This window comes from Thunnus thynnus, chromosome 3 (assembly GCF_963924715.1).
Source record: "Thunnus thynnus chromosome 3, fThuThy2.1, whole genome shotgun sequence".
In the NCBI taxonomy this organism is placed as follows: domain Eukaryota; kingdom Metazoa; phylum Chordata; class Actinopteri; order Scombriformes; family Scombridae; genus Thunnus; species Thunnus thynnus.
The window spans coordinates 4517296-4529497 of NC_089519.1; the positions used below are offsets into that span (position 1 = coordinate 4517296).

The 12202-nt window shown below is 37.7% G+C and overlaps 2 protein-coding genes across 2 annotated transcripts; one reads left to right on the forward strand and one right to left on the reverse strand.

The window, feature by feature from the left end:
• Positions 1 to 678: 678 nt before the first annotated feature.
• LOC137180649 (cerebellin-1-like) lies at positions 679 to 4182 on the forward strand. The gene is made up of 4 exons (XM_067586009.1): positions 679 to 763; positions 1189 to 1368; positions 3183 to 3314; positions 3503 to 4182. Exons 1-4 carry the CDS (start codon positions 679 to 681, stop codon positions 3802 to 3804), a joined length of 699 nt encoding a protein of 232 aa, XP_067442110.1. The 3' UTR covers positions 3805 to 4182.
• A 4897-nt stretch (positions 4183 to 9079) lies between these two features.
• LOC137180526 (ecto-ADP-ribosyltransferase 4-like) lies at positions 9080 to 11546 on the reverse strand. The gene is made up of 3 exons (XM_067585919.1): positions 11284 to 11546; positions 11038 to 11114; positions 9080 to 10127 (listed from the first exon to the last, which is right to left on the reverse strand). The coding sequence occupies exons 2-3, from the start codon at positions 11110 to 11112 to the stop codon at positions 9396 to 9398; spliced, it is 807 nt and encodes a 268-aa protein (XP_067442020.1). The 5' UTR covers positions 11113 to 11114; positions 11284 to 11546; the 3' UTR covers positions 9080 to 9395.
• Between the last annotated feature and the right edge of the window lie 656 nt (positions 11547 to 12202).

The window sequence follows — 12202 nt, forward strand, 5'->3', positions numbered from 1 at the left end:
AAATATAACTGACCTGAAAAGGAGCATCTCTTACAAACTGTCATTGTGAACACTGCTGCAAGACCCTCAGGTCCTCACTATTTTTTACATTTTTTTTGTCTTTTATAAGGATTATTGATGGTTTAAACACTGGACTAAAGATTTTACGTGGATACAGATCGGAGAGACTGTGAGATTTGAGATTCTTTGTGGTACTACAGTGAGTACTACAGTATTTTCACAAAAATATGAGACAAATACAATAATAAAATTGTTATCGCATTTTTTTTCCAGGATGTTCTTGTAACATTAAAACTGACTGTATTTTAGTCAACTTGTTTACTATATTTTGCAAAGGTGGAGAAAAGTTCATTTTATAATTTCTGGTATGACCTAACTTGAAATCCATCCCACACTTTGTGAAACGTAATAGTGTTCTAAATCAATACATGTATCAGTATCTGTAGATTGGAAAATTTGACTTATCAACGTTTACTTGCAACTCTTTACTTGATTTAGACATTTGGTTAATCATTTACTGCACTGCATAATTACAACAAATCACTTTCCAGGTTATTCCTAAATTGTCTGTAAAATGTTGTAAAAATAAAAGTGACTGCAAAGAAATAATTTTAACAATGTTCATTCTCATAAGCTTTTCTGTCTGCAGACATTTCCTGGTGTTGTGAGATGAGAGCTATGTTATGCACTCTGTTTGTCTTGGGCCTGCTGTGGGACAGCATGAGAGCCCAAAACACTATCAGCAGCCTACGAGCGGCAGCAGGTAAACTAAACTGTTATTCAAATATGTTTTAAGTACAAGCTCACATGGTCAAAAAATGTTTATTAGGAGAGTTTTTATTGCACATTGAGGATAGGTGACAGAGATATTTGATCTGGCTGGCCAGGTACAGAGGAGGAAAGAGAAAAGGATCACCGTATTGTGTCCCCAGCACAATCTATGTTGAATATGTTTCTTTTACTGTATATTTTGGAAATTGATATTGTAGCAAATTCATCCAGTGAGACCTGTAGATCTTATTTTGATGCACAGATGTCATCATTTGCCTGCTAATGCTACATATACATACATGCACATACTGCATATATTTATCTTTGTCTATGGAGTGTGAGCCATATACAAATACAATACAGCATCTGATTTCAAGATCAATGACACTATTCCTTTCTTTCCCTCCACGTTTGTAGTAGCGTGGGAGGGGGAGCTGCCATGCACAAAGTGGGACTGTGAGTGTGCGTTCAAGCGCCAGCGGGGCTGCTGCTGTGCCAGCTCTGAGCTCCAGGAAATAGAGGATCAAATGTTCCTAAGGGTGATGGACCTGTCGAAGAGCATGTCGCAGCTGGGTGACAGCATCCTTGAAGTCATAGGTACACTGGTAGATACAGTCCACACAATCAAGATGCTATAATTCATATAGTCATATCATTATAGCTGTATATAAATTATTTATGTTGTTTTGAGTCTATCATTTACTTAAGAAACTGGTTTTGAGAAATTGGATGTTAACAAAACAATCTCACCTCGTGGAATTGTAGCTGTTGAAATTTCCATTTGAGTTTTTAAAGACTTGTTTGTGTTTGTCCAATTCTGGGTAGGGGGTGTAATTTTTTTGGCTGTGCCTTAACCAATGAGTAGCAAGTGACCATGTTGGGCCTACAGCATTATCAGTCAATACAACAAGACTGCCTCAGTGGTTGCTAAGTAAGAGTTGTCATCTCTTTAAGTTGACTTAAAACAGCTTCTACAGTTGTGTTCTTCCACGCTTGTCAATTTCCTGACACTATTTTTAATAAATGTAGCTAGATTGCTATGTAGGAAGATGATGACTTGAATGACGAATTCTTAATCCCACCTACTGAAGTCTGATTAGTCAGCTGTTGTACTAAAGTGGAGGAATAGCTGTCAGCAGGCGCAACACCAGAGCTAGTTGAATCGGCGAACAGATCTGAGATTCAGGCCCGATCCCGATGTCCACACTCACGGACTTTGAGGCATGTTCCTGCATGGGCTTAGGACTGTCCCACTGTCAAATTGTGAAGAGCATGAGGGCTCTCCTACAGAAATTTCGAGCCCTTTATGCACACTTTCTGTAAGTCCACATTTCAGCAGACTATGCCTGAGGGAATTACCCACAGTTCATAGCGTTGAGACATTAAATCAGCATTAAATACAAGGTTACCAGGGGAAGCCCAGAAGCATTAACAAAAAAAAAACAAACAAAAAACCCCAAAACAAAACAGTAAACAAACCGGCACGTGGGTGTTCAGCCTGACATAGTGGGTGTGCTTGTATGCCTAAAACTACAAAGAAACACAACATTAACAAGGATTTAAGATACATAAAAACACATGAAATCTGAGGTATGCAAGCATAGGTTATATTACATACCTAGTTTATTCATCAACAATTTCTTTTAATGTTTGCTTAATGATGCTGTTTTGACAAAAAGAAGTAAATAATTATCTCATCTACTCTGTAAGGCAAGAGCCTGGAACATGTTCAAATCAGGCAGTAGGTCCCTTACTTCACTGTCATGAACATTATTTATGAGCTGGATATTAGCTATCTGTTTTATACTTTGTTTAATGTATTATGTGCTTTATGAGTGAGTGGTTTTATTTTTTTTGTCTTTTTCTATTTTTGTTAAGACAAATTCCAATCGATCATGTCAATATAGTAATAAAGTACTGAATAAAAAGTCCCAAACCCACAATCATACATAACATGTTTTGGTGTCAGGTAATGTGATATGTGTGATATGTGCTTTCCCATTCCTATTTAAACCATTTCGAGCCCTTGCAGCCCTCATACTCAATCACTTTCCAGGTGACATCAATTAAGTCTGTGAGGGTTCAGGGTTTAGGGGGGGCATTGGGATTGGGCCTCAGAGGTCTAGAACCAGGCTGGAGAAGTTCTCCTAGTGGTCAGAAAACATCTATAATGCCACGACAACTGAGCAAACTACATTTGATGATAAGGATTATTTGATATCATCAAAAGCTCCAGAATAGCTACTAAATAGACCTCAAGGTGAGATTGTTCTGTCAACTGCTGTTTCCAACTTTGAACCTCAAAACTGTGTGTTAACTGCTCTTACAAAATGAAAAGAAGGACAAAGTTACACATACACCTTAAGAACAAGAGAGTGTTTTTCCTTCCTGTTGGCTTGCCTCTGTCTCAGGAGGGATAAAGGTTGCGTTCACTGCCTATTTGAGCCCCAGAACAAACTGCTTCGGACCTTTCACCAGGAACAACCCCATTCCTTATGATGTCATCAACCTAAATCACGGAAATGGATTTAACCCCGCCCTGGGTGAGCGCTCACAAGCAGTAATTTCAACACCATATGAAACTGTTGTCCAACCATGATTCATGTTACGTCTTCACTTTATCGGAGTTACTTCTCCGTTTACCCCTAACTGAAATTTGCATTTTCATTGCAATCATGAAAATGCAGAGGTGTCTGATGCAAATTCAACTTAAAAAATGGTTTTCTTCCAGGTACATTCACGGCTCCTCGTTCTGGGCTGTACTCCTTTTCCTACACTGTCTATTCCAAGATGAGCATGGTTGGCGACAGGATGTACTACAAGGTGCAACTCATGAGAAACGGGGAGGTGGTGGCATCCATTTGGGAGGACAACAGGGAGGACTCAGAGGACAGCAGTTCCCAGACAGTACTCCTGTCACTGCAGCAGGGAGGCCAGGTCTATGTAGAGCTGCTGAGTGGCAGGCAGCTATGTGGGAACATCGAGGGCCTGAACACCTTCTCTGGCTCACTGGTTTACCCCTCTATGACTTAATATTGATTTCCTTCTCTGTGGCCTAATTTGTCTGTCTAATGTAAAGCTCACAAGTGTTTCTTCACAGTAAAGCTGAAATGAGCTGGAACATGAAATCCATAATTTAAAACATGCAAATGCCTCATATGCAACTACACTGTATGGGCCAAACCTTTTTTTTAAAAAACTTTAATAAAAATATGTATTTCTGACACTTAAAAGTGCGGCGTTTAAAATTTAGTGGCATCTGTCATTGCAAACAAAACTTTTGGATTTGAAAACAAAACTTTTTGATCAGCATTTTGATCACAAATTTATTTTACTTGTGATTATATATATTTTTTGATTGCAAACCTATTTTGTTTTATTGCATAATAAAGACACAGAAGTACCTCCATAGGGTTGGGGTTGGTTTCCTTATAAAGAGCATTTACAGTCACACTGAGCCAAATCACTTTGCATATGTTAGCAACCTCATCAATCATGCTGTATTCTCTCTACTACTGTATTTTACTCCAACCTGGGGAGGCCAAGTCCCAATGCAAGCATTATCTTTGCCAACTTCTCCAGTTCAATGAAGATCACAAATCTGTCACCTCATTTTCGGGTCCTTTTCATTGTAAGTTAAGCTTTATCAGAACTATGTTTACTGATAACCTTGGGACTCCTGTCTATACAGCTGCACTGCATTAGCCCGAAAGTGTAGTACAGTATGTAGTATGAATAGATGGCACCTGTGTAGCACAGTGGTGTACACTTAATTCAAATACCACCTTTGTGACAATCAACCCAATTTTAATTGTGTTAATTTTGGAATATGTAGTTTGTTTTGTATTGGATTGCAAGATATTATCAGTTGTTTCCAGTATTTCTGCTTCTCTATCCATATGAAGTAAACCAAAAATTAGAAACATCTTTCAGTTGAATGCACTTCACCGCTACCACTGAGTACAGCCTTAACACCACAGAATATAGTCAGCACATAAACAACTGATGTACACTAGCACAACAACCGAACATTTAATCTATGGTAGTATTTATTGCAGGGCTGTTATACTGCACTATGATGTACTTCTGTTTTTGTGGTCCTTCAGTATATCTTCCACACATAAATAGAAGAAAAAGAGCACTGCAGACACATTACTTTTTTTCAAAATGCATTACGATGCACATAGAGTAACTCATCTGATACCGAAAGGTTACAAATAAAGAAAACTGTGTAGCTACTATGTCTCTTACATTACAATATACACACAGCAGTTTCTTAGTAATGCAATCTCAAATTTGGGCTGATGTTTTCACACTTTTTCCATTTTAAAGGCAAAGTGTCAAAGAAGCACTACAATGCTCACAGCTGTGTGCTGGGGTTTGCAATTGACAGGGACAGCGATTTCAAGTGAAGTTACTCCTGAAAAAAATTACTCAACAATAACATAACATATTACTAGGTGTTTTCCCAGCCCTGCGGAGGAAGCCAAACTATTAAAGAGTAAGCTAAGGTCTTTGCGATACATCATGTCTCCATATCTATTTTCCCATTCAGTAAGTCCGTAGTGATCAATGGTACATAGCCAATAAATGCAGTGACCTGGAAGATCAAGACTATATTGAAAGCCCTTTTCTTGATCATGTTAGATCCCTCCTTCTCTCCTTCCCCTGGCGAGGGCTGCTTTAGAGCCTTGAGAATTGATAAGCAGCAGAAAGAGATGACAATAAAGACAGAAGAAAAAGACATTGCGTACAGGCCCACTGATGTTGGATCATCAGTGCACAAGAACATTGGGACTACAGAAATCAGGATGGATTGCAGCCAGATAACACAACAAAAGCTCATCTTGTACCTAAGGGGTTTATACCTGAGGTACAACACTGGGTGTCCAGAAGACTGGAGAAAATTTCAACAGCCACAGCACTAGACCATCAGCTGGCAGAGAGATCAGGATATAGGGGAGAATTGTAGAACACAAGATGAGAGAGTCCATACACAAACCACAATCAAAAGTTGTGAGGTTTTGCATGTTTCCTGAAAAGTATGCGGAAAAAAAACAAAATGTTGTAAGGAGTGCATGTACAACATTCTGACTCAACTTAATTCTGAACTATTTCCTATTGACTATAATAGATCATTGGGGTCTCTTAATTCTATTTATCAAGGGGAAAGTTATTTTTTGTGTACACACTTAATTTTGTGAGAGAAGAGGGGCAATTTCTTTTCATTTATTTGCAGATACCCCAGTGTTTTTTTTAGAATTGCTTTTTAAAAAAATGCCTATTATGTTGGGTTTACCTTATCAAAACTAGTCTGCACTAAAGCTCTGAAGGTGTTAAAACTGATTATAATTACGATCTACAGTTCACAAGATGGATACACACATTTTTGTATGAAAAAACAAAACAAAACTGATGAAAAAAGACAAAATGAGAGATAGAAAGGTCAATAAAGTATAGAAATTGGAAAGCACAAACCATGTCTTGCTCCGAGTTTGTTGAAGTTGATTCCCAACTGTACAGTTGGCGCTCCAGCTTTGATCACATCATCCACAAAACCTGTGCTATCATCATATAATCCTCAGTAACCAAATTATGTCCATGATTAATTCACTGCCATGCAAAACCTGTATATGTGTACAATCAATTTGACTAAAGATGGTTTGATGTTAATCCGCTTATGCTTTTGCCATATGACAAATGTACTTCATGAAAGAAAGAAAAAGAAAAAGAAAATAATAATTTGTTGCACATTAAACTAGGAGCTGCATACTAGTTGCTAATAATTGTTATATATAATATTAGGTACTGACAGGTGTAAAATGTACTTTTGCTACCTTGCAGACTTAAAGCTGCAGCTCTGTTGGGGCAGCTGAGGCCATGTGTCCTAAACTGAATGACAGCAGCCAGAGCAATTTATTCATAGTTGAAAAATGAAGGCAAGGGAACCAACCTGCAGTTATACTTTTCAAATGGTATCACTGCCGTTGTGTGTTTTTCGATTTGAGCAAAGAATAAAATATGAAATAAGAAAAGCAGTCAAGGTTCCACTTCTTTGCAAAACATGATAGTCTGGGAGGTAATTTAGCACACAACCATCATTGCCACTCAAATTCACAACACAGGCCCATGATATGTGATATGATATATGCAACATTTTAATGGAAACTTAAAAAATACAATATTATTGAAAATCACTGTATGTCATACAATACTCTGGTCTAAGATCTCAAAAATCTCCCACTGCTCTGATTTGGATTGAACTGTGTCACACTGTGTTTAAGAGTTATTACAATTACATGAACTAACAAGTATTATTGCAGCAAAGAAGGATCAGCATTTAAATGTAACAACCCAGACTAAACTGCTCAATTTTTCCAAAATCTTTGAGGAAGGATGTTTTTCAGAAAAAAAACATGCCTTGTGAGTGAACTACACTGAGCAAAATGTAGCTTGCAAAACTCAAATCTGAAGGTCATTTGACAGCTAGGGCACTCACTATGTGTGTTGGCTCTGTTCTTGGCAAATTCTGGGTAATACTGTGTGGACTCTGGTGCCCCCCTGTGGTTGAATAGGGAAGCTATGGCTACAGCTGTGGTAACATGCCTCAGTTCAAATGGGACATTTTTCAGTATTTAACCAAAACCTTTCCCCAACCGTAAACCTAACAATCTGTGAGAGAAGGATGCAGTGTTCATGCAGTCCATGTGTTGTTAGTTTTAGTTTATGCAAAATGGTGTCCCACTCCCACTAATAAAATGTTTTATATTGTGCCAGAAAAGCAGTGTTAATGCTCAATGAAAGTATTTTCCATTTAATTTCATGGTGCTTATCAAAAGAAGCAAATTCTCTCTGATTCAACAGTACTCAAATATCAGAATGATAAAATACAGCTCATGCTTCTCCAAATAGTGCAACTGAGTGTTTTGTTTTCTCACTGCTCCCATGATTCAATTCACTTTCTTTCACTCCACATTTTATGACCATTCTTGCTGCCTTGTTTAATGCAATCTGCAGTCTGTCCATAACTGTCCATAAGTAGTAATGTCCCACAATGATGTGCCTATAAATTATGAGAAATAACTGCAGAGTGTCTTCAGATAGAAATCATCTCTGTCATCTTCATCAGCTTTTAGAGACTGCATTTTTTTATGCAGTAGTTGACTTGTGTTGCCTCTTCAAATTGAACATTTTGCATCTTTAATACAGTGGATCAGTTTCCTCCTTCTTGCCGTCATTTTGGATAAGTCAGAAACCTAATGTGCAAAAAACTTGCAGCCATCAAAATCAGTCATGCATAGAGAAAATAATCTGTGTTTAACGAATCTGTCGATGGAGGATGGTAACACATTGTGAAACTACCACACAACTCCTAAACTGCATTGTTGGACTGAAAACAATGAATGTCTTGTTTTGTTTATCTCACCACAGGCTTCTTGTACCACTTGAGGACTAATGGCCGACAGCAAACATAACATACATAACATGTAATTAGAGCTGCAAAGCGGTGATAAACGGGCCCTCGCACCTTGTGCGTGTTGGAGGGAGCGGCAGCCATGGTATAACTATTGGAGGTCTGTTAACACGGCTGTAAATTTTCAGGATTATCGGACACTGTGTGAAAGGGTAAAATATCATTTCCTGTGTGCAGTACGAGGTGTTGGAGATGGAATATTGGAAATTGTGTGTACATTTGATGAACTATGTGCCATTTAGGCTTCACTTCCTGTTGCCTGCAGGCAATACTAAATAAGTGAAATATTAATTCAGCAATACATTTACCAGAGGGCAACTGACATGGATACACATTTTCATAAATATTGGACATTGCATGTAGGAGATAACTATCACTCCCTGTGTCCACCAGGTGGTGCTAGAGAACACCCACTTATTATACGCCATGTTGCTGTATATCATGTGTAGACCACACCATGTAAATGGTGATGATTTTTTTTTTGTTTTAATTCAGTTTAATTTATTCTTTTCTCTCCTGTGTATTGCTGACACAGACCAGTAACCTGTCAATCAAACACTGCAGTGATTAAGTTCATTCATGAAACATGATGTCATCCATAGCAACAGGGTCAACGTCACTCCTTCTCATTGGTTAGGAGTTCTCTCAGTTCTTTACTGAAAGTTGCTCTCAGCAGCTCTGTGAATCAGACTTAAGAGGAACTGTTGGTGACACTGAGGAGGTGGAAAGATAACATACTATGTGAATATGAATCCAGATGATATTCACCTTTTAGTTAGTAGATTGACTATCAATTAAGAGAACAAAACAAAAGCAAATCAATATCTTTGCTGTATGACAAATTTATTGATTTCATGAGAAAAAAAATAACAAACATATTTGTTACAGTAAGAATGCAGACACAAATGGCTTCTAGAAATTGTACAGAGTTGTTGCTCCTGTTTTTGAATAGCATTTTGGGGAAGCATAAAAACATATATCTGCAATAGTAAGGAAAAAACAACAAACAAGCATGAATGTAGGGGGTTAAGGAAAATGATTAGATATGGTAATGAGCTTGGATTTTAAAAGGTTGAAATGAACACAGTTTGCAAGACAAGACTAAATGTTTTCACTTTGCTCCACCAGCTGAAGAATAAACACTGGTCTCTCATGAGTATGCAGCTTTGCAGTTTTGATTGCTTTGAACTCCTGTGCTTTCTAGGATATAGACAACCTCACATTTCTGTAGACCTTCAGATACACCCTTCTTTTTCCCAGTTATTTTGAATTTCTCATATGGGGGTATGAGCACCTCTTGCTCTTCTTTATTAACAGTAGAATAATGTTTCAGGAAAGCACCTGAACAGGTTGTAATTTTAAAGCAGGTCTTCGTACCAAAACGGGTCAGTGTTGTGTCATAAGAGCTGGAGGCAAAAAAACCAAACCGAACTATTTGATTGACTTCACCACTAAGCACAGCGTTGGTTCTACGGTAAGTGGTGTGACATTTTTTATTCTTACCGAGGATCTGTATGGCGGATGTCAGCCAGTAATGTAAGGAGTGAAATGGGAAGGAAGTGCTCCTGCTGCTCTGGACTGCATCATTGAACGTCTTATGAAACTTTTGATATCCAGTGGTATAAACACATATTGCTTGCATATGACGCTTGGTTAAAGCCTCATCCTCCTTGTCTTTTTCTTTTAGTTTCCGCTCTGCACAACCTTGTGCTTTTTTCCAGACCTTTGCAAATGTTTCAGTGTTCTCTTTAGCAAAGTATGTTTCATGGATCCTTTCTAACATAGTTTTGTTGCACATAAAGTACATGTCATCAACAGCATCTTCAGCCATGCTCATTGGGATGACCTGGTTTTCTTCTGGTAGAGTGAGGATAACACTGATCTACAGGGGAAAGAAGAGAAAGATGAAAGGAAAGGTCATAAACCAGACACAGTATGGAGTAACAATGAATAAATGCATAATGTGAAATGTCACACAATCTCTCCATTCACTCTTTAGGACAGAGTGTTGTCCTAAATTGGTTGTGTAATGCAAAAGTGTTGCAAAGTAATGCAAAATCTATTGTGAGTGAACGCAAAACTCATTGTGAGGTAAGGCAAAAAAAAAAAAAAAAAAAAAAAAAACAACAACTTTGAAGTAAAAGTCATTAGGAGACCATTACAAAGCTACTTTCTCAAACAAAATCCTGTTTTAAATCTTGTGGAGCATATATAACTGCAGAATGCACAAGGACAGGAAATCACCTGCTCTGAGGTTGTGGACGACAAGCAAGATTTTAGTTATTCAATTTCAATTTAGAACAAGTTTTAAAGGAGGACCCTGGTTAATCATAACTTGGATCTCACTTTTGTGGGTTTGATGTTCAGTTCTATTAGTTATGATAACATTGTACTCACCTACTTAATTGCTGAGATCTCAGAACTTATTTCTTCTAAATAGGTTTGGCTAACCTGTAGGTTAGTTTAAAACCTGCGTGATTGTCTGACTGTTAATGTTCCTCATGTCATCTGACTTTGAGTATTTACAGAGATTTTGCTGTGTTCCAAGATCTCAACCGTTAACTTAGTGAGTTTTAATGTCGTATAATGCCATCAATCAATAGAAACAATGACAAAACCTATGAAAATGAGATCCAACTTCTAATAAACTGTTATCCCTTCAGATTAAGCTTGAGTGACTTGTTTAAAACAAAAATCTGTAAACATTAAAATTTGTCAAATTTTAGTAATGTCTACTGATATTCACAATATATAACAGCACGTCGGAACTAATCCCAGAATGCTCCACTCACCTTGAAAGAGTCCACAAGCAGCATCCAGCCAAGGAGCCAACACAGAGGAGCAAGAGTCAGCCTGTTACCCTTCATCACTGCAGTTAGGAAAACACAAACGTTTGTTTTACATCAAGAATAATGAACTTCACCATGTACTTGTATCACAAATGTATCAAACATTCAAAATACATTATTTATTTTCCTTTCACTGAAAAACACAAGTTTTAATTTAGAATCAAAAGTAGTCTAGAAAGATCAACTCACCGGTCTTCAATATTGAGTGCCAAGTGAATCCCTCAGATCAAAGGTTGTGATCATAGAGCAGGACCTCTGCATGTGTTCAGGACTAGTGGTCACATATGTGCTGTATATATACCTGTCCACAGCAGCTAGAAAAGTCATGTCTGCACACGTAGCAGACCGCATTTATTGTGAAGGAGATGGAACATTTTGCTAGGAACATTTTGTGGCTTCACAAAGGAAATGTGGTTGTTTCTACCAGCCAGCTGACTCATTACCCACCTTCACCATGTCATTTTTAACTGCTCAAACTGCAACAAATTAGAAGGCAGTATAAGAAGAGTATATACCTATACATGAAGGATTTCTATATAACAATTAAAACTACTGTCTAATGAAACAGGTGATATGTAGTATTTGTGAATGCAAGACGAATGAATTCACCTGTGCAACTGCTGACACATCAAAACCACAGACTCAGAATCAAACATATTGTGAGTCTTGTGAATAGTGTGTAAAGCAGACAACAGTACTTGAATTTTTAAAGCAAAAGAAAAGCAAAAAATGATTAAAAAAATAATGTGTCTGATGTGTCAATATGCCAAATACTGCTTTTTGGCCTCATATACTATAGCAACAGAGAATCAACAGTTCTGTTATGCAGTTTCAGAACTACTTGACAATTGAGGTATTCATTACACTTTAAGGTCTATATGCTTGTCCTCAGTCAGTACAGGGATCAGCAAGTGTTTCTGCAAAGGTAAAGCTATAGCTCCTCTGAAGTACAGATGCCTGCCATGTGTTTTGGATGATGGATTTACATAACCTTGACCTAAGACAGTCCTTTTCTTCCAGCCAGTGGTCAGAGATGTAGCCCCTCATCATGAAAAATTCTGAACTAATAAAAAATATCTTTATAAATAACCTACTTTAAGCCACTCTT

Bases quoted from the DNA above. Each gene is read 5' to 3' on its own strand.
- LOC137180649 (XM_067586009.1), top strand. From the start codon at position 679: ATGTTATGCACTCTGTTTGTCTTGGGCCTGCTGTGGGACAGCATGAGA. The intron at 764-1,188 runs GTAAACTAAACT...CCACGTTTGTAG, and splicing joins CAGCCTACGAGCGGCAGCAG to TAGCGTGGGAGGGGGAGCTG. The intron at 1,369-3,182 runs GTACACTGGTAG...CCTCTGTCTCAG, and splicing joins CAGCATCCTTGAAGTCATAG to GAGGGATAAAGGTTGCGTTC.
- LOC137180526 (XM_067585919.1), bottom strand. From the start codon at position 11,112: ATGAAGGGTAACAGGCTGACTCTTGCTCCTCTGTGTTGGCTCCTTGGC. The intron at 10,128-11,037 runs GTGAGTGGAGCA...TTTCCCCTGTAG, and splicing joins TGCTTGTGGACTCTTTCAAG to ATCAGTGTTATCCTCACTCT.